This window comes from Melopsittacus undulatus, chromosome 5 (assembly GCF_012275295.1).
Source record: "Melopsittacus undulatus isolate bMelUnd1 chromosome 5, bMelUnd1.mat.Z, whole genome shotgun sequence".
In the NCBI taxonomy this organism is placed as follows: domain Eukaryota; kingdom Metazoa; phylum Chordata; class Aves; order Psittaciformes; family Psittaculidae; genus Melopsittacus; species Melopsittacus undulatus.
The window spans coordinates 72,458,276-72,480,850 of NC_047531.1; the positions used below are offsets into that span (position 1 = coordinate 72,458,276).

The 22,575-nt window shown below is 37.5% G+C and overlaps 1 protein-coding gene across 2 annotated transcripts in view; it reads left to right on the forward strand.

Moving 5' to 3' along the window:
* EEA1 (early endosome antigen 1) overlaps positions 1–22,575 on the forward strand; it is a 73,769-nt gene that overhangs the window by 45,328 nt on the left and 5,866 nt on the right. For both annotated transcript variants that reach the window (XM_034062755.1, XM_034062757.1), the window contains 15 exons: positions 204–407; positions 1,022–1,222; positions 2,629–2,742; positions 4,393–4,548; positions 6,531–6,670; positions 7,273–7,603; positions 9,076–9,177; positions 9,548–9,742; positions 11,155–11,337; positions 16,905–17,090; positions 17,527–17,658; positions 19,507–19,692; positions 19,999–20,237; positions 21,680–21,800; positions 22,143–22,241. In XM_034062755.1, coding sequence (XP_033918646.1) covers positions 204–407; positions 1,022–1,222; positions 2,629–2,742; positions 4,393–4,548; positions 6,531–6,670; positions 7,273–7,603; positions 9,076–9,177; positions 9,548–9,742; positions 11,155–11,337; positions 16,905–17,090; positions 17,527–17,658; positions 19,507–19,692; positions 19,999–20,237; positions 21,680–21,800; positions 22,143–22,241 — 2,589 coding nt within the window. The remainder of the gene's footprint in view (positions 1–203; positions 408–1,021; positions 1,223–2,628; positions 2,743–4,392; positions 4,549–6,530; positions 6,671–7,272; positions 7,604–9,075; positions 9,178–9,547; positions 9,743–11,154; positions 11,338–16,904; positions 17,091–17,526; positions 17,659–19,506; positions 19,693–19,998; positions 20,238–21,679; positions 21,801–22,142; positions 22,242–22,575) is intronic.

Genomic DNA, 22,575 nt, shown 5'->3' on the forward strand with positions numbered 1-22,575 from the left:
AAGTGTATTTCAGGATTTCATTGTTCGAAAGGTGTTTTTTCTGTAATAGTGACTTGCATGACTTATATTAGTTTCAGTAAAGTAACTTGCAGATCTAGAAGAGAATATACAGAAAGTGTTTAATAAATTTGTCCAACATTTTATTCATTAGGAATAACCTTTAAGATTGTTATAACTAAGGAAGCTATTATGTGATTTTCTAGAATGATTTGGAGCAAGTGCTGCGACAAATTGGAGATAAGGACCAAAAAATTCAAAATCTTGAGGCTTTGCTTCAAAAAAGCAAGGAAAACATCTCCCTGCTAGAAAAGGAAAGAGAGGACTTATATGCAAAAATTCAAGCTGGTGAAGGAGAAACAGCAGTTCTTAACCAGCTACAAGAGAAGAACCATGCATTGCAAATACAGGTAAGAACTCAAAGACTTGTTTCTTTTCGAAGACTTGTTTCATTCTCATTACTGGATTCCATTTCCTTTTTTTTTCCTAGTTCATAAGGTATAATGCTAAGCTTTCCTGTATTTTGCTGCTTCTTTGACACTTTAAAGATCTTAATGTAAATTTCACAGGACTTGTGTTTTGTTGACTTCCTTGCTATCAACACAGGGGAAGGAATTCCTAGATGTTTTCTATGTACATACCCTAGTATTATGTGCTTGCAAATAACTTTTTTATACATGTACATGTTTATTTCTCTTCTTTTAAAAAGATGTTTAATTCCAGCTTTCAACGCCAATGCCAAAACTCAGTTTATCCTGGATCTGTTGTCTCCTTAGTATTTTGGTTTTGTTACAGCAAGGCCAAACTAATGATACCTTTTTGCTTCTGTTTTTTAACTGATAACCTGTTCAGCCTCTGGCATTGTCTGCAACATAGCTTTACTGTAATAGTTCAGAAAAAGAAATGTGATAGCGTTGAGTCTCCAGAGCCATGACAAGACATGTTAAAATTCAGAAGATTTATGACTTTCTCGGGCTTGCTGTTCCAGCTTTCTCTTCTACTTACTTCTTTTTTTTCACTTCAGGTAACTCAGCTGACAGAGAAGCTGAAGAATCAATCAGAAAGTCATAAACAAGCCCAAGAAAATTTGCATGAGCAAGTACAGGAGCAAAAGGCACATCTAAGAGCTGCTCAAGACCGTGTGCTTTCCCTAGAAGCAAACATCACTGAACTAACCAGCCAGCTAAATGAAAGTAAAGAGAAAGTATCACAACTTGACGTACAGGTAATGGGAACTGTGGAGTGCCTGGTGATGATAAATTCTGCATGTGATTTCTGTATTCTTTCCAGAGAATGTACAAAGTCATTTGGGAAAAAATTTCATGTTTCTACTAGCAGATAAATGAAGTAGAATAAGACAGATAAAATTGTAAGTGGATTCTGAATAGAATGTTTGGCAAGTGTTTGTTTTGTTGTTTCTTTTTGTTTGGTTGGTTTTGGTGGGTTTTTTTTTGTGGTCTGTGTTGGTTTGTTGTTTGTTTCTTTGGTTTTGTTTTTTTTTTTAAATTAAAAAAAACCCCGACGCTAGTACTTGAGCTGGGAAAAATATGTCTTCTAGAATCTCTTCTTATATTTGTTATGATTAAATAAAAAGAGCAGGATCCAAAACGCTGCTCTTATGAGTCCTGGATTCTGTGCACCAGAGTGAAAGCCTGTGGAGTCACTGAGATGTTGCTGTTGCCTAGACATTTCCTATGCTGATGTCTTTGTCAAAAATAAAACAAAGGTGCAGGACACCTTGTCAGTTTAATTTACTAAACAAGGAAATGCCCTATCCTGGACTCAGTGTGGACTCTCCTACTGTTAAGTTCTGCTTAAGCTAAAAAGCTGCTAATTGTGTTCAGCTATCTCAAAGAACAAACAGCATTTAGCCAGAAGTTCTTGCCTTGGTACCCTTGGAGCAGCTAGTACTGTTGTTGTTGGATTAATGCACTCTGATGTCTTTTGTTTTAGTGTTATACAGTTTCCAAACAGGCCTAGGAACTTCTTCCAGTGTAGCTTTTTTTTTTTTACTAGCCATTTTTACTAGGCTTCACTGCTGTGTCTGGGCTGGTTTCCTATAATCTATATGCTGTTGCAGCTGCTTTTTAAGACAATGTGAGCTTCCTTACAGCCATCAGAGAAGTTGCATTTCTAGTAGGAAGAAAAATAGTAAACCACAAGAGCAGGTGACCCTGAATGTTGCCACTTTGCTCCAACACCAGTCATACCCACCTTCAAAATTTGGTTTGCTGAGTGTTTTTGGAAGGAAGGGAGGTTGCTCGCAAACAGGCAAGTAGAAGCAGATAGCATACATGTGGAAGCATATTTTTTGTTTCTTATTCTTTCTGCTTTTAGGAATTTTGAAGGTTTGAAGGCCCTGTAATATGCATGTGGTCTGAGGCTATCATGGTATGCAAAAGTGTGAATGTGATAGGGATATCCCATTATTTCTTGTTAGTAAGTAAAGATAAGAACTCTGTGGCTTAAAATCCTAATATTGGTCTAAAACTTGAGAAGACTTTCTTTCCTTTTTTTTTATATTAGCACATAAAACCTACTGATTTTACTATTAAACTTACTGGGTATAAAGAAAATTAAAATGAGCCATGGTAAAATAGATGTTGTACTGAAATACAACTTGTCTTTCAGGTAAAAGCAAAGACTGAATTGCTACTTTCAGCAGAAGCATCGAAAGCTGCTCAAAGAGCAGATCTTCAGAATCACCTGGACACTGCCCAGCATGCACTGCAAGATAAGCAACAGGTTATACGCAACATATAAAGTTTCTCTGTTACTGAAAAAACTACTTAAAAACCTCAGAATAATCTGTTTACAAACTGAATAAACATATGAATATGCACTTGTTGCATATAGATTTGGTGGGGGAGGAGGGCACCGATCCATCTCAGTGCTAACAGTCAGTTGTCAGCACCTGTAGTGAATGCTTGGAGCAATGCAGAGCTACTCCATCTGCTCCAGCTAATGAGCTGGATTTATTCAGAGCTTAGTTTGTATACCTCTGTACAAAGGAGGGTGATCAAAGGGCTGGAGCACCTCCTGTATGATTACAGGCTGAGAAAGTTGGGGCTGTTCAGCCTGGAGAAGAGAAGGCTGCGTGGAGACCTCAGAGCAGCCTTCCAGTATCTGAAGGGGGCCTACATGGATGCCAGAGAGGGACCGCAGTGACAGTACAAGGGGTAATGGGTTCAAACTTAAACAAGGGAAGTTTAGATTGGATGTAAAGAGTAAGTTCTTTACTGTGAGGGTGGTGAGGCACTGGAACGGATTGCCCAAAGAAGTGGTAAATGGCTGGTAAATCCCTGGCAGTGTTCAAGGCCAGGTTGGACAGGGCCATGGGTGACATGGTCTTAGTGTGAGATGTCACTGCCCATGGCAGGGGGGTTGGAACTGGATGACTTTAAGGTCCTTTCTGACCCTAACGATTCTATGATACTATGATTTGGAAATAATAATTTAGGGTATTTTAACCATGTGATATGTATTTAGTTCTCTTTGCTGTCACCTGAATCAGGTATATTTATAGTATAAAGAATTTACTTATATTTTGTAGTATAAATAATCCAATCTTTGTTGTGGAATATGGTTCAGAATCCAAGCTGTCCTATTGGGTGTAATTAAGTACAAAGACTGTTGCTAAAATTGCATGTTTTAATGTGTATTAATCTTAGTGATGTATTCCACTGGATGCTGAATCTAATATTTGCATTGTTAGAATCAGTGCCTCTGGGGTCTTCATGGAAACATCCAGCAGATGCTAACACAGCACCATTTTTTTTAGTGTGGGAGTGCAATTAATTGCTGTAAGCAGAAGACTTTTTTTCTTCCCAACTACTAAATAATTAATTAATTAATCACTTGGTTGGAAAGCAGTGAGCTTTGATGTAGCTGTCATTATAGTGGTTACAAGGTGAATGTGTTCATGTGTTGAACCAAATGCTTTGAAATCATCTCTGGTATTTGGAGAATTGACTCCACATGGTATTGGCTTTCCTCTTCGGTGGTGCTCGATTTCATGAAGACAGGAAAAAATTTCTCTGGGGCTTCATAGTGTTACTTTCTAGTTACTGGTTCATTAACTGCAGGATCCAGTGCATTTATTACCTACAATTCCTCTTCCATTTATGACTTCAAACACCTTTGTTAAGATTTACCCCACAGCCTGTAAAGTTTAAGAATATTGAGACTTTAAAAGAAACTTTGTCAGTTTAACAGAGAGAATTTGTGCATGTGATTGCGTTTCTCCTCTCAATTTCCTGCCCTTCAGAATAAAAAAAGAAACATTATTTTCCCTTTTAATTGGAACACATTACATCATTTAAATCATATATGGCATTAGTAATTTTTGAAGTTATTTAAAAACTAACAACTGTCATACTTTTTATTTTATCTCAGGAGTTAAATAAGGTCAGCGTTCAGCTGGATCAAGTTACAGCTAAACTGAATGACAAGCAGGAGTACTGTGCTCAGCTGGAAGCCAATCTCAAAGAGTACAAAGAGAAAAGTCTTTATTTAGAACAGAAAACTGAAGACCTAGAGGGACAACTTAAGGTTTGTACAGAGCACAGTATCTGAGCTTACAAAAATTGATGTTCTCCACTGTTTGGTAGTATGTGATAAAAGCTGTGATCAAATTAGGGGGGAAGGATTATATCAATACCACTTTTGTAAGTTTTCTTTTTCACTTGTGTTTCCTGATCCACCATTTAATCCTCTTCTCCTGTGCTAGTTTATCACATTAAGAAGATAAGATTAGGGTATTGCCACTGTACTGTCATTTTCCTATACATGTGCTTCTACCAACCTATGTGCTACTTGGAAAGTGTTACGAGCGGGAATATGAATATATCCCAAACTTAGAGTTTTCAAGTTCACATTTTCAACGGTTTGCAAGTGGTAGTAGGAAGTATGTGTTACACTGGTTTACCCAAGTTAATACTGTTTCTCTGGTTTGTTCATTTCCAAAGCATATCAGTGGGCTTCTACAGAAGCTTTTAATCAAGATTTATTTATTGATGTCTTTCTTTTAACTTGATCTTGAATTTTGTATTCCAGTTTCAGAATCAGTTTTTCTTTTAAATAGTTCTGGCAGGAGGTTTGCAGAACCTTTTGATGCTTGGAGATACTAGTATGTTCAGTTAAGGCTATGAATTAGTCCTAATGCTTGAGAGCTTTTAAATTTGAGCTTTAACCTTTGTTCAATATTTGTTACAAATTTTGGTAGTCAAAATTCACAATACATCAAAGCATATGGTACAGGGCTTTGGGAGCAATGCAAAATTGCTTTTGCAGTATTGCCTGTCTGTTTTGAGGGCGATTAGCAATCTCTATGCTCAAGACTGAGCATAGAGTTTTTTGACTTTCATGTGCTCTATAGAAAATAAAGAAGATTGTTTTCCTCATAAGAAATTTTAATCCAATGCTATTAAAAATAAAGCTGTCATACAATGCATTACCAGCACAGTTATTTTGTGCTTCCATTGCTCTCTTCTTTTGCACATTGGGTTTTTTCCCACTCCCTTTGATTTGTGTTTTTATTTCTCATCCTTTTACACAAATGTTTGGGAGGAATACAGTGCTTGCTTGCACAAGATTTTATGAGGTTCCTGGCAGCTGAAGTGTGAAACAGTGCAGGGTTGTTGATGCTGTCAACAGGAATGCAATTCTGTGTAAAACCTTGGCGTCATTGCCATTCTTTGGGATTATTCCAGTTGAATGCGTGGTATTTAAAAAAAAAACAGAAAACAAAGAGCCCTCAGGAATTTTCTTGGAAAAACTTGGCCATTTTATTTTATGGCCACTGTGTGAAAGCAGAAGTGCCTGTAAAACTGCCATTGCATTGAAGAGTCTAAGCAGTGCCCATTTACTGAAGACTCCTGTGTTCTTTTATACTCCAAGTAAATGAAGAAACACCTTCAAAAAAAAACAAACCACCAAACTAACCAACAAAACCATCATTCTGCTCTCCCCCCAAACAACTAGAACCAAAAACAAAACCCCAAACAAACCAATAAAAACCTCTTCCAGATGAGCGTAGGATTTTTTCACTAGTGTAGTTTGTGTGTTTGCTTTTGTTATAAAGAATAGCAGAGTTCTTGGCATGTGTCAGTGAGCAGTCATTTGAAACTGCTGAAACTACTCAGTGGTGGATGGGAACATGGCCCCAAAGCTGAGCACTGTATGGCCTTTCTTTAAGTAGGTGTTTTGGATAAGCTCTTTAAAGATACCTGCTTTTTATCTATTACTTTGCAGTAAAATGACTGCTTGGCTTTTAATTTAAAGATGATTTTAAATGTTTTACCAGAATAGTTCAGTTCTGGAGGAGCAAGAGGTTTGAAGGAACCAAATAATGAAAGACAAATAGGAACTAATGTAATAGGTAGACAGTGTGCAAGAACTGTGACTGCTTTGTGCAGTGAAGACTAGCTTCAATAAATGCTACTCTCAGACTAGATAATTTCTGCTTTTTTACTGCTTTTTGATTTTGTTGGTTGTGTTCTTATAACTCTAATTTTTTTATTTTTATATGTCAGAAACTTGAAGCTGACATTCTTGATGCTAAAGCAAGCAAAGAACAAGCTCTTCAGGAGTTACAGCAGCAGCGACAGCAATCCACAGAATTAGACCTCCGAACAACAGAACTGAGTAAACATCTTGAAGCAGCAAGAGAAACGTATGCATTTTCTGTGTTATTATGCTTTTCAAAGTCAGACATAGAACTAGAGTAGTTTGGACTAGTGTTGGAATTTCGTTTTTCTCTGCTGTGATTTTTGAAAATCATAGATAAGTGATATGTCCCCTTTGCTACAAGAACTGAATTTTATCCCACTTGTTTTCTTTCACTCTATGCCATGCAGACTCCATCTGACATGTTGTCTCATGTGAATCACTGCTTTGATTCATTTCACTTCTTCTGAGCATTCACTGTGCTTAATGTCAGCTATCTAAACATTAGGTATTTGAACACTGAGATCCCTCTTTAAGTATCCATAGCCCTGTAACTTTTTACAAAGACTGATTTGGAATTTATGCATAAACAGTAAAGGGGTAGTTTCTGCTCATTATAGTTGAGGAGGAAAAGTTTATCTCAAAATAGTTTTTAAAGTTGCTGGTATGTCTTCCTCAGGGGGACAAAATGCTTATGCTCTGGGTGAAGGAGCTATGCTTTAAAGTAGTTCTACAGCTAATATATTAAATAATAGAGACATTAATGGTACAAAGGGGCTGTGGAGAAGAATTTTAAAACAAATATTATTTTTCCCTTTGTATTTGCAGGATGTCTAATACTAAATTGGATTTGCAGAAGAAGTCTGAAGCCCTTGAACAAGCAAAAAAGCAAATTTCAAACCTGGAGGAGGAGAAGGCCAGCCTCAAACAAAACCTTGAAAAATCAAACCAAGATACTAGTAAGCAACTCAAAGAATTAGATTGCAGAATGCAAGCAGCATCATCAGAGCTGCAACAAGTGAAATCAGAGAAGGATGTTCTAATAAAGGATCTTACAGCTACCAAAGATAAGCTCTCAAAAGGTTCTGAATCCTTCAAAAAAAGAAAGGAAGAGTTAGAGAAAGAAGTACAAAAAGCAAAAGCAGCCGTGGCAGAAATGGTTAGTAGTTTCTTTCATTATACACTAAGTTTGGTGAATTTATAGTCTGATAAAATGATTTTGCTTTCTGTCTGAAAAGAGTGTATGTACAATTACAACGCATGGAAATTAACTGCAATTGCCTTAAGGAAAACAAATTGTGATTTTTGTTAGTTCATATATGTGCTCTACCTTTAATTTTTGCCTGGATGTTCACAGTAGTCAACATCCCTTTTTCTCGCTGCCTGCCTTTAATGTGGTGAAGAAGCTAAATGGAGACAAGCAGTGAAATAATTTGATGGGAATTGTCCCTTTTTTAAAAAAGTACATCAGCCATATTATAACAACACAGTTACAAACCCTTTGCTAAGTTGTCACCATATTGAAGAATAATTTACTTTGCTAAGGCCAAATTAGCTTCATTACTGGAGTCTTTGTATATACAGCCTTCCTGTGCACTTGACATGCTGGAAGGCTGTGTACAGCAGGCAGAGTAATATCATCTGTTGTTTGTGGAGAGACCTTAAGGTATTATTGAAGTGCTAGGACTATCTAAGTTTCGTAAAGGTCTCTCAAGTGGTGGTATAGCAAGTGCTTGATCACCTAAGCAACCTACTATGGTAAAGAAGTGAACTTTCACTAGCCTTAAAATATGATTTTTCCTTCTCTCTCTTGCTTTGTTGGTACTATGAGTGGGCACTGTATGAGTATATATTTTATAGTTTTTCTTACGCAGTTGTTCCAACACCTCTGCCTCAGACATGATAGGGGTGGTGTCTTTCTCATTCCCTTCTCATCTTACATGTCACCATTTCCCAGAACTCGTTCAGAGCTGCTTTTATTCTGATCTAAAAAGAATCTTGCTCCTAGTTAAAAATAACTTTTTCCTTTACTCTTCACTTTTTTCAGATAAGCCTTTTTATTTGCTTTACTTAGTTACTGCTGTTTAAATATTTGTTTCTCCTAAAAACTTGAAGGATTTGCTCCCCAGTTTAGACTTAAAGATAGGAATCCAGATTCTGCTTTTAATTCTGTAGCCATTTGGAGGTTTGCCAATGTCTTAAGTGCATGGTATTTGGGCTTAAAATGTAGTTGTATTTGAATACAACTCCTGCAAATGTACTTTGCTCATGAGTTTTAGAACATGAAGAAATTCTGAATCCTGAGGAGAATGATGAGCCTATTGCTTCCACAAGAAGGAGAAGGGCTGCCAACAGCAGCTTCAAAGAGGGAGGCTATCCGTACTCGGAAAAACTCTTCGGCACATGGCTGCATTTGTTAGCGAAGGGTATCAGCTGTGTTCAGCTTGGAGTTACCTACTACTGTGAAAGTTTTAAAGAGTTTTGAGCTGAAAATATGTCTGCAGCTGAGAAGGAAAGCTCTTTCGCTGGAAGGGAAAGCATAATTTTTCAAGGCTTTGTAGATCCTGCAGAAATATCTGGTACCCTGTCTTAGAAGCTTACATGAATATTTTCTTGTCTTATCTTTCTTAGGAAAAATCTTGCCAAGAGTTAAAACATCAGCTTCAGGTCCAAACAGAGTCTGTAGCTAAAGAGAGGAATGAACTGAAAAACTCACTGGAAAAAAAGGAGGGGGTAAGCTGTGTAGTTTCGAAAATCCAGAAATCAGTAATAATAAGTATTTAAAAGATTAATTTTCAGTATCACATGCTGGGACTGATGAGGGATAAAGAGGTTGCAGTTCTTAAATTGTAACCTAACTGGGGCACTGAAAAAAGGTGGTACTAAAATTTCCTGGATGATAACATGAAGCTTTCACATACAGGTTTTACTCCTACCTTTCTGTGCCGCACAAATCTTAGCTGTGGGGATTTTACAACCCTTTAGGTTTTTTCATTAGTGAAACAGTTACTTGGTATTACCATGTCCTACTTTTTTCATACTTTCATAAAAATACTGATTTAAATTAAAATTATATACAGTTATTTAATATTTCTGAATATAGATTTCTAAGCAGCTGTCGCTAGAGCTTGATGCAGCAAGAACGCAAATACTGGAAATTCAGGGTCTTCTGAAGGAGAAAGAAAAAAGTGAGCAACATCTCCAAGGAAGGCTGAGAGAGTTAAAGGACTCTTTTGAGCAGAAGAAAAAACACAGTGAGACACTGCAAGCTGAATTAAAAACTGCCCTTTTAGAAAAGGTAAGCCTGTCCTCTCTTGCTCCTGTAAGAAAACGAATATAAATTTCTCAGATAAATGCTGCAGCTTTTATTTCAGTGTCTGTATGATAAACAGCTGTTTGTTGTAGTAGATAAGGTCAGGATGTAGAAACAAGGTCTTCAGAGCAGTTGGAGTTACAAACAACATTAACAACAATAATAAAGCGAAACAAGCCAGTGTTGATATATGAATTTGGTAGGCACTGAGTTTAAATAAAGTAATAAAAACTACTAGATTGAATGTGTTTATTTTGCTTCATGAGCATGCTACAAAGCAAAAGTTTACATTTTCTGTAAAGCAGTAGAATTCTGTAATAAGAGTGGTTTAGACAGACTCTACAGTATTTTGGAACTTCTGTGACAATTTTAAATCAAGTCTTCTCTTATTATACCAGAAGAATTTATCTGAGTGACAGTATGAAACTCATAAACCATAATGAAAAGAGTTCAAATGTCTTACAGCATTAGGAAATGTTGTGTTTTGTGCCATCCACTGTTAAATGTTGCTCCAGTTTTGGTTGCCCTATGCTACATGATAGAATTAGTCTATGGAAACTTTAGGATTTAGGACTTGGTGTTGTGGTTTAACCCCAAACAACGACTAAGCACCACACTGCTGCTTGCTCACTCTCCTCTTTTGGGATGGGGGAGAGAAATGGAAGGGATAAAAATGCAAAAAAAGATGTGTTGCAATTAAGACAGTTTAATAGGTAAAGTAGAAGCCACATACACAAGCAAAACAAGGCAAGGAATTAATTTACCACTTCTCATCAGGCAGGTGTTCAGCCATCTCCAGGAAAGCCGGGCTCCATCATGTGTAATTGTTACGTGGGAAGACAAACATTTTAACTTTGAACATCACCCCCTTCCTCTTCCCCAGCTTTATCTGCTGAGCATCATGCCATGTGGTCTGGAATGTCTCTTTGATCAGCTGGGGTCAGCTGTGTCCCCTCTCCACTCCTTGTGCGTCCTCAGCCCACTCACTGGTGGGGTGGTGTGAGAGGCAAAACAGGCCTTGACTTTATGTGAGCACTGCTCAGCAATAGCTAAAGCATATCTGTATTATTTACACTGTTTTCAGTACAAATCCAAAACATACTAGATACCGTGAAGAATATTATCTCTATCACAGCCAGAAACTTGAAACACTTGAAAACATTGTTAAGATTTTTAATGCTTGGTCTTAATGTGTTTCACTAAGTTATTTGTCATGAATTAAATTTTGCTGTTAGATTACTTACAAAATATTACTGTAAAATCACGAATACCAGATTACTGAACTGCTATTTCTAAGTGGGAAAAAATCTTGCCTTGCAGTAGAAATGCAATTTATTAAAATGATTAAGCTTTACTGACTGTAACTCTAATTGAAACTTCCTATGCTTATGTTTCAGGCAGAACTGGAGAATAAACTGCAACAGCAGTCTATTTTGTCAGCACAGGAGCTTAAAACGGAGAAAGTCAAGCTAGCAGACTTACAGAAGAGCCATGAAAAAAATAAGGAAAACATGGAGAAGCTGCAGTTGGATCTTTATGGGAAAGAGTCTGAGCTGCTGGCAATAAGGCAAGACCTTAAGGTACTTACAGTCATTTTAATGTCATATGTGACTTTTAGTAGATCTTTTTATATACATTTTGAAGTCCAAGAAACTGTTCAGGAACTGTATAGGCAGAAAAATGCTTCTTCTTCGTATTCTATACATGTTATATATAGAATTTAGTGCTGTTCAAGCCCTTCCAAGGATATTTGCGTATTTTCAGTTTACCTGAAATACCCTTGTATTTATGCAGCAGCAAAATGAAAGATGATTTATTTTTGTATTCTTTTACAAGTTAATTTTTGGAGTTGCTCTTTCTTGTTATATATTGCAGCTTTCAGCTAATTTAAACAGCATAGCTAATTAGGGCAAAGTCTGCCAGCATGTAAGTAACTACTATCTCCTAGATGAGTTAACTGGAATTTTAGTTGTCAGTCTTTTCCCATACCCTTGCCCCTTCCTTCTTAGCTGACTGTAGATGTTCAGAGATGTCAAGCTAATAGGAATGGTAGTTTTAGGGACCTGCCTGGAATACAAGTGTCTGAGCTTAGTCTTTGAAGTTTTTGATATTCCTAAACTGAATTTATCTGATTCAATATTAGGGTGTAGTGCCTTCAAAGAGGTATTGCTGGCAGCTGAGTCAGTCAGCAAAGGTGGTTTTTTATGTCCTTGTTTTCTGCCTCCTTTCTTCATGTCAGTGCTAAGCCAATGCTCCAGTTAGTCCCAGCACATACTGTGCTGCAGAGACTGGCTGTCTACTGGCAAGATCTGTAGCTTCATCACTTTTCATTTCAGATGAATCACACTGCAGCTTTGTCTGTGTGTGACACTGTTGTTCTAGGCTTTTCTGAAGTTTATGGAGAGAACTAGGCACATTGGGAGATTGGATCGTCTGATCTGTTTTAGATGTCAGCTTCTGATGGCTTCATTATGTATAAGTCATTGATGGCTTAGATTTCATCACTCCCCTTCGCCTGTCCCAGTGGCCTTTCAGTTCCACCACTGAAAATGTTAAAGGTCTCCTGGCCATTTCAGATAGATAGGACCATGTGAGCTGTGGAGCCCTAGCCAAACTCCAAGTTCGGGGTTGTTTTAAGAAAAAGGGAAATAATTTTTTTAAATATAGGCCATTGGAGTTTTATTCATCTTTCTTCTCCCCTGTAACATTAGATTACCTGTCACAGGTTACAGAGGCTTTACTTTCAGTGTAGCGTGGTTGAATTGCTGTGTTAAATTGTGAAGAACTTCAGCATGATTAAGAAAGCAACAGTGGGTTTAAACAAGCTCTTTCTTAATAGTTAGTTACTATAGCATACGTATCTCTGTGTGTTAATTTTCTGCAAGGCACTTAGATCAACATTTGGTAATGCAATGACCTGTAAAAGCATTGGATGTGCTCATTTAGCTGGCTTTCTTTTTGGTATAGTTTTCATGTAAGTATCAGTTGTTGCAAAAAATAGCTTTGTTACAAGTATATGAACCATCTCGATGACCTCTAGTTCTGGCAAGTAAAAAGTAGGACAGTAGGCATCCAACGTGCTTTTAAACTTGAATGTGGATGGTAGCAAAAAAGAAAGCTGGAACATCCTTGCAGAAAGGTAAAATAAGGTGATGGCAATGGGAAAACAAGACTTTCAAGATGAGCAGTCAGGTAACTTGATTTATTATGTAAGTGCCTGTTGAGCCTAAAGGGCCTGAGGAAGATTGAGGTCCTCAGTACTGAGGTGATGTACCAACTTGGAGACTGTTCACTGGATTAAAAAAAAAAAATAGAAATTTTAAAACATATTAATGATGACTAGTGAGGTCTGCTTGCCACCCCTTTTTAATGTAAAATGTGGAAGAGAGAAAAGATGGGGAGCTGACCTTTAATTGTGGATGTGCTGCCTCATTGCAATCTTAACCTAAAGAACCAGAGAATTTTTCTTAGCAGGCCTCAAAGGAAAAAGCACACTGGGAAAGGTTTCAGTGTGGGGATAGATCATGAAAGGAGCAGATGGCACGAATAGGGAATGGAAGGAGTTGCCCCGTACAGAGAGCACCATCTTCTGGCATCTGCTCGCAATATCACTTCTGAAATCGCTGGCTCGTCACGGGCTGCGAGACTGAGGTGTGACTGAGAAGTGAGCAAACGTTTCAGTGAAGTTCTGCAGCTGGTGATACAGCGTTGCATGAGAGACAGACGCAGAGTGGGCACCTGCTCCCTGGAGTGCACCAGCACAGCTGGGTCCTAGTTTCTTGTTCAGTAACAGAAGATCCTTGCTGTGGAGCTGTAGCAAGATGCAAGCTTTGAAGCTGTAAATCTTGCAGAGGGAAAGTGAATGTTGTAACAAAATCGGAAGTGAGAATGTAGTTATACTTTTATGGATACTATTTGTTGCAAATTTAATTTGGTATAAGTTACCACCTATAGCACTAACTACACTCATGCATTTTTGTGACTGGAAAAAGAAATCGGGTAGGATTTGAGTGCTTGTAAATGCTATAGTTTTTGATACATACAGTAAAAAAGGAATAGCACCACAGATCATTTGTGTATATAGATATACACACATATATACATGTGTGGTTTTTGTATTTTTGCATGCACACACACATAAGCTTCCTTTTTGTGGAAAAGGTATTTTTTGTGTAGAAGGGTTAATAAAAATTCAGAACTGCTATTTTTGCCTTGATTTTGAGTTCGTGCAAACATACTTTGTTGAATCCTTCTCTCCTGATCTGCCAAGTATCTTTCAGTCTTGGCATTTGTGCTCTTTGTAGTCAGTCCTGGTTTCCTCTGTGTTCTCTAAAGAATGCTTCTTTTCTTCCAATATTGGCATCTCTGTCAGCGTATCTTCTGTGGATGTTCTGGGACAATATTCATGCTGCCAAACCTCAGGCCTGTAACTCAGGAGCTGAAGTTGCCTATAGTCAGTTTAACCCTTCTTAGAAGGTGAAGAGAGATCAGGTTAACATCTGTGAGTAGTTTCATGTGCCTCCTTGTGGACTGGGTTAGGGTTAGGGAAGCACACGGACTAAAATGCTCATTTCTGTGTACCTCACTTAGGTGCCTAAGGATCTAGGACCTACCACCCAGCTTGGACTAGTTCTACTGTTTGCACTATAATTTACACTGCAACAGACCAAATTGTAGTGAATCAGGCTTTGATATCTTCTTATCTTTGTATTTATTTATTTAAACTCTGTACCGGTCATCCTAGCATCTGGTTTTATTTGCAAAAATAAGTACAGATTGGCAACTTCTGTTCTGTACCTTTTCCTTGAATTTGGTTTTGTCTGTCATCCTGAAGAGCAGTCTCATGACTAAGGATATCTTGTTGGTAGAACACCAGTCATATTCTGGGAGCAATGGCAAAACTGAATGGTAATTAAATAAGATAAATGGCATCAGGTTTTTTGAGAAGTGGTTTTATGTTAAAGGTGTGATCTCCTCAGCAGTCAAAAAAATTGGGCTGAATTGCTGCCATAGTGAAAACTGGGCCAGGAACAAGGATAGTAACTGGAATGTTTAATCATGTGCCAGAGGATTTCTGCTCATTTCCAAAGGATGCTACTGAGAAACAATACAATTTTAACAGTAAATCAACCTTCTATCTATCCATGCCTTTCTCAGAGGTATTGTTATTAATCACAGCGCATTTGAGGCACTTACACATATAAGCTATAGCATGCTGAGTTGTATGCAAAGTTTCAAGACTCATGTTAAATACTACTGACGTACAGAAATGTTTGTGCCTAATACAGAGCAGAATAGGCTGAATACTAGTTCCCCTTATAAGAAGATTTACATTGTCTTAGGGTAGGTATAGGCACAGCGAGATAGCCTGTACAGCATAGACACTTCGGGGGAGAGAGGGGAGGTGAGAGAGAAGTATTCCCTATGTGAGGCTTTTAATTTGTGTGTCACTATTCACTTCATTAAATTCTGTCACCCTGTGCTGACAAATTGGATGTAACCACGTTCACTCCTGGAAACAAATTTGAATAAAAGCTGTGGCTTCATTATGTTTCTTTCTAAAACTGCAGATACTGTTGGGTTTGCCTGTGAAGATGTTACATGATGATGCTACACTTCCCATCCTTTCTCCCTGTTAGGAAAATGTGGTACTCCACTGCCCGCAGTGGATGGGAGAGGGCTAGTTTTGCGTTCTGAAAGACCCACCCTGTGCTGAAAGCTGGAAATTGCAGAAGCGCTTCCCAGTTTGCTTAAAAAAAAATTCTGAGTTAACACCTCAGTAAGTGTTAAGTAGTGAACTCTAATAGCTCAGAAAGCAAATAGAGTAATTTGTCTGCAAATTCGTTTTAAAAGCCAACGTGAGCTTTTATGTGCCACTGGGATTGTTGAAAATGCCATTGAGTCAGCAGTGTTCCACCACTGATGTTTCAAACTACATCTGACTCCACAGGCAAAATACTTTAGACATTTCACGGAGGATTAGGAGGCATCAGAAATCAATTTGGTTTTAAATCAACACAGGAGAGGCTAAAGTATATGCATAATTAAGTGAAGCCAAAGTTGTTCTTATTGTTCCTTTTAAAATCACTAACCTTCAGCAAGAGGTTTGATTAGGATTTAAATAAGAACTTAGAAAAGAATTTAGTATATCTTGAAAGAATTTAAATCCTTATTGGTGCACTGGAGGTAATAAACTTATTACTAATCATAGATATCCTCACATTCTGTGTGACTGTAGTATCAAAGTTTTCCATAAAACACCAATATTTTGGAGGAGTGGCGGATGAGTTTGGTATTTTTCCTTCTCATTGGTTCCTTATGAAAGAACATGCTTCTAAGCAGAGCTAGTCATTCCCTAAGCCTAAAGCTTAAAAAAGTATAACCTCCAGAATATTAACTGAAGCAGAACCCCCAAATTTTACTTTGTTGTGAGAAAATAGAATGAGGCTTGGGTGCAAGTTTTAGATTGTTGGGGTTTTTATATCTCTATAGAGAGATGAATCCAAGGTGGGTTTTTTTGCTAAAGGGGAGAGTTGGAGGCAAACGAAATATAATCTGCAGTGTATTTTGAATGGAAATTTAAATGTTCTGTTTAAAATGCTGATGCAACTGAGACTGAAATATTTTACTCTGATAGTAGCATTTTAGGTTGTATGTTTCATGTTAGCATTTAAAAACAAATTACAATTGTCCTAGCACTGGCTTCACTAAGTCATGGGTAAAAAATAGCACTGAATGACTTCTGAAATCTTCAGTAGTATAGCTTCACTGCGGCTTGAGTAACAGCTGTCAGAGTTATAGATCAGTTGATTTGCCCAGAGAACAAAACAAATTTGTGTGAGTGAATTCAAGTTTGTCCACTTTTCATCAGTTACCTTTCATTCTCTGCCTTTCTGTATGTTTTCACCTTTTTTTTCTGTGGAAAGATGCAAGCTGGAATATGTACAGTAAGGTATTGCTGGTGGAAGTGATACTGGGGTAGTTTCTCTTATTTAGGGTAACCTTGTAACCTAGAAGTTACTGTCACCATTTGAAGCTAAATGTTGCACACTAGGTAACAGTTTCTCCACATGGAAAAACTTCAGGTGCTGGAGTATCTGAAGTTCTAATGCTGATAGATAATTTGCAGAACTCTCTTTGTAATTAGTCTACAGAAGAAAAACTTGCTCTAGCTCAAGAAGAATTGGTTTCCAGCAGAAATCGAATTGCTAGCAATAATCAGCAGATTCAGGAACTGAAGAAAGCTAAGTCTACACTGGAGCAGGATGCATCAAAGAAGGAGCAGCAGCTGTGTGAGAAGACCAAAATGTTACAGGATCTTCAGAATGACAGGGTAAATGTCTTTTGACATCTTCACACAGACACATACATCCCACACTGACACCTTTTATTAAATTGTTACATCTCTAAACAAAGAGTATATGGAGGGCACAGCACTGTTTTAATGTATGTCAATGCCAGTTTTACTGAACCTTTGGTGTAAAGACTTTTAACAACATTTGAAGGGAATTTGGTTCAAAATAGGCTGTTAATGTGTTCTAACTGGCTAGACAGGTGAAAAGATCTTACTAGTTTTAAATTTAGAACTGCAAACATGCTGCTAATTGTTTGCACTATGGACTGTGGATAGAGATATGTGGCAGTTGTTTCCCACTAGTTACAAAGCCTCCAAATAGGTTTTGGGCCCTGGATGTTTATTATTTATTCATTTATTTATTTTGTGAACTTAGAAGAAGTAACCTTTCTAACACTTTCTGTATCTCTTCAAGATTTTGAAAGAAAAAGACTTGGCTAATGAGAAATGTAAAACAACAGAGCTCCAAGAAATAAGGAGTAGACTTGAAAAAGAAAGTGCCAAGCTGGGTGAAGAGCTTAGAGCCTCCAAGCACGAATTTGAGAAGGTATATTCAGACAAACTGAGTCTTTATGTGGTTGGTTATCTTATGAAAATTATGTGCCTGCTTGGTAGTTGTTATTTGTAATGGCTTTGGAAAGATGGTTGCTGTCAGTGTCAGTGTTACAGGTAAAGGAACCAAAGCCTAGATTTCGTTCTGGTTCCTGAGCAATGATGACTTGATTAGTGATAATCCTGGGGCACCGGTGCCCAGTGTTCTTGGCCAGGTGAACCACACAACTTGTTTTAGCTTCAGGATGGGGTTGTATGTCCTGGCTTTTCTTCTGCACCACTGTAGATTCACTGTGCATGCCCTTGCTTGACTATTTGGAAGAGCAGAAAAGATGTCCAAAAGTGTCATGAATGTGAAGTTTCCCAGATATTCCAGGCACATCTGGTACTTATCAAAGTTGCATGGTAGAGTTGAAACTCCCTTGATGTGCTGTAGTTTCTTAAAATGTCTGTAAAAGTCACAGTCAGGGAAGAAACAATGTCAGGAGCCTCATAAAAGGCTAACTCTCTACCAAAATCATAACAATCAAATGAGCTCTCTGAAGGGTAAAAGTTTGGAGGCTTTAATTAAATAACATTCACTCGTCTGTAAACCAAACCATTTCTCACTGCATATTATGTATTTAAGTTTTCAGTCTCTGCAGAAACAAATGCTCCTAAAAGACTGTAGTTTGTTTTCCATGTTATAGTATTAGAGTTATACTTGCATCTGTTAAGTACATGGGGTTTAAGTTGCTTTATAATTATAAATAAAGGTACAGCCCCTATATACTAATAAAAAGAAAGTAATATGATACCTTATGAGTTTCAGATGTTATTTTGTTCTCCAGTGTTTAGAAACTGATCTCTTTAGATAGAAGTCTATACTTTACGTCAAGCAATCTATGCCCAGTACTTTCTTGGATTTGGGGGAAAGGTTACTATAATTCTCATTACTCCTAAAATATTTATTCTAAAGAAGAAAATTTATAAAGATGTATATAAAATGTGTGTACACCAACAGCAGCTTAATATTCATCTCTTGATCTACATACAAGTGATCAGACTAAACCAGAAAAAGTCTCCTAAAGGGCTATATTCTGTTTCACATCTACCAAGGAGTAAATAGATATGTATCTGTAGGGCATCCTCTTGTTCTCAGGATATGTTCTCTCCCTGTCTTTGGTTTTGTCTTAATTTTGATTTATGGAAAACTGGCAGCTCCTGTGAGTCTCTTTGTACCTCCATGCTTGGCTGTGTAATTTTAAGATAAATGATTCCTATCAATTTACTATTTTACTTCAGGATTTTGTTATATTTTATTACAGAAGAACCAGTAAAACTAATATTTAAAAGCAAATGTATCATCCTTCTTACTTAAACTAGAAGATATTTATTGATACATTTAAGACTAATAGAAAGTAGCTACCATCAGTGTTAGGTTTTTAAATTGCCATTACAATTCCCTTAGCCTCATTATTGCAACTAGAGAATGATAGGAAATAAATTTTAAAACAGACTCTGGAAAATTACCATGGATGTCTCCTTTCAAAGAATTGCATAAAATAATCCAATGGAACTTCAACTGCTTTAGTAGAAATATACAGTAAGTTTATTTTATAAATGAATGTTGTTCATAATATAGGTAAAAGGTTAAAATCTTTGATAATGAAAATCATTGATACTTTAAAATTATAAATTAAAAAAACTATATAAAATTTTGTGCTATAAAATTATCATTTCTTCCAGTGATAAAACTAAAATTATTTGTTTCTCCTTGGAAACAATTTACAGTAGTTTCGAATTTAAAATCATTTACATTTTCAAAGTTGCTACTTTAACTTTGAGCTCTGTATCCTAACAGGAGGTGGCAAATCTCAAGGATGCAAACCAGCTATTGATTCAACAGAAATTAGAGCTGCAGGGCAAAATAGATAATACTAATTCAGCTCTGGAACAGGAGAAGAAAACCCATCAAGCTGTCAAAGATCAGCTGAAAAAGAGAGAAGAGGAGCTGAAGAAAGAATGTGTGGAAATTGAAGCTAAACTGGTTAGTATATTAGAGAGTATAAGACTGTTGTTTTGTGCACATGCCTTTGGATTCTTCCAGGGACAGAGAACAAGCAAAGAGTTGACTTTAGTTTCACATTATATTAATTTTTAAATGACAAGGTCAGAAATCTTTGAGGCATTTAAGGATGTGGGAGAATTCAGTAGGGTGACAGCCTTGTCTAATAGAGTTTGTTGATTAAAAGTAGTGATTCTAGTACAGTAAGTTTCTTTGCCTTAATTAAATGTAGGGAACAGGGAAAGGATACTTGGAAGGTTGTTTTTCATTGTTCCATTGTTTTCTTAGCATGCAGAGCAAAAAGAGAAAGAAGAAGAAAATAGGAAACATGAGGAAAAGGAGACTAAACTCACCATGCAGGTCACAGCCCTGAATGAAAACCTGGCTACCATGAAGAAAGAGTGGCAAAGCAGTCAGAGGCGAGTGAGCGAGCTGGAGAAACAGACAGATGATTTACGTGGGGATATTGCTGTCCTGGAAGCAACGGTGCAGAATAACCAGGATGAGAGAAGAGCATTGCTGGAGAGGTAAGCTATGGTCATGGCACATGTGGAAGTATAGTTTGGGAAATGGAAAGCCTCACACTGCAAACTTGTTCCAGTTGATTCAGTATGCGTGCTTTATTTTAATCAGCTTTTAGTGTTTCGGCTCTGCATGCAGTTTCCAGAGTGCAACATTCTATTGTCCCTGCCAAAATACAGCAAAGGGTTTTGGGAATAAACTGTGCTCTTTGTGGGCTTCGACAAGGTGGCTATTTTGTAGAAAATCAGGCAGGCATATCAGGACCTTTTTTATCACCAAAGTCACACCTATGTGCTTGTGCTCAAAGATCTACGCCCATCCATAAGATCCATCTAAATCTGTTGGGCTCCTCTGAACTTTGAAGTGTGTAGGTTGTGGCTTCTCATCTGATCTGCTGTATGAACCTTACAAGGCCTGGCAGAGAGAGCTTGTCATATCTGAATTAGCTATCCTTCTCCATTACTCCAAGCCTCCCCTGCCTTGACTTAATCAGAGTAGGTGTACTAGTCATCCAGAAGCCTGGAAGAGCCTTCTAAGTGCCTCCAGTAGCACGAATTTGGTACACTCACTGCTCAATATTAGGAGATTAAATATCTAATTGGATTAGATAAGCTAAGGTTCACACAGGAGGTGTTTTATTCTGCCTGAAAATCTACTGTCCTCTTTTCTCCAGTTCTGCTATTGTCACTACAATACATTTAAATATTAGGTAAGCAGAGTGCCTTTCCTTCTGGCAGCAGGAGGCTGGCAAGGCAGCAGGAGTTACCTGAAAGCAGTGTCTACAAAGGTAAAAGAAACACCTGTGAGACAGGAAACTTTATTTGTCCTTATTTCCTGACATGTTTGGTGAAGGCAGAATGGAAAACATTTTTTAATACTGTCAAGCTTGCTGATTTGTTTTTTGAACAGTAGACCTTGGGAGAGGGTGGCATCAATGCAAGAGAGATCCTCTTTCTTTGGCAATCCCTTACCATACTGTTCTGAATTCATCCAGTAGCTGTTTGCAGCTTGGCAGGAAATGAACCCTTGAAATTTGGCTTTCAACAGCTAACAGAATTTCAGCTGATGGGAGGTGGCCTTACTAAAAGGGTTCTTTTCTGCTATGTTGTCTGACCTGATCTGTGGCAGCTGGTTTGCAAGAGTGTCCTGTTGCACAGGGGTATATATTGAGGCTTGCTTGATGGACTTCCATCAATAATGTCCCTGGGTTTAGGAGTAATTCCAGGTATTAATAAGCCATGGATCCTTGGGAGCAGTGCCGGATAATCTTAAACTGATTGTTACAACAGAATATTTTTCCAGTCAAGGCATCCAAGAACTTTTCACAGCAAGGATATTTTTGGCTGAGAATTATGAGAGAAGCTTCTCAGACGTGACAACCTGCCCAAAGGAGGCACTGTCTATTGCTGTATATGCTTTGAGCTGACTATTTACTATTTTTTCTCAGGTGTATAAAAAGTGAGGGAGAAATTGAAAAGCTTCAAGCCAAACTTGTGGAAATGAAGAAAAAGCTGGACAACACTACTGCTGCAATGCAGGAACTTGGCCGAGAAAACCAGTCATTACAGGTATAATTTGATTTGAAGCAATTAAACCTGTTGATTCTCTGTGTGGGAACTTAAGAGAATTTCAAGTTTGTGTCAGACTGGTGATGGGTTACTTTCCAGAATGATTAAGATGTTATGCTTGTTGTATATGAGGACCATATTGCTGTCTGTGGGTTATTAAATCTGCTTATAGTTCTGAAAGTCAGAAGGTTTTCTCTCTTAATAAATATAAGCTCTCAATATCATGGCAGAAATTGTGCTTTTATACCACACTGGGTAGTGTGTGCAGTGAAAACAGAGGAAATTAGTAGGAATTAGATAAGCATTTTAAAAAACAAATCTTTTTGTATATCTTCTATATAGATCAAACACACCCAAGCTCTCAACAGGAAGTGGGCAGAAGACAATGAGGTACAGAACTGTATGGCCTGTGGAAAAGGCTTTTCAGTGACAGTGAGAAGGGTAGGTGTGTTTATCTGTGTGTTTGTGGGGATTTTTGTTTTCTATTGTTTTCAAACTCTCACATGGGATACAAACTTCAGAAAATGACCTTAACAGTGCAGTGGAATTCATCTCAGAATACAGTTATTGCTTGCAGTGCTTTAAATATTAAAAAGTGTGTGGAACTTACTTTATTAATAATTCTTTTGCCATTTTAACAGTATCAGGTTATAAACAGTGTTAAAATAGTTCAATCCCCTAAGTGAACAAGCAAAATTACACTATTGTCACGGTGTTTACAGTGAACTTATTTATAACCAGTCTGAACTGGATTTACAGATATAGAAGGAATGTG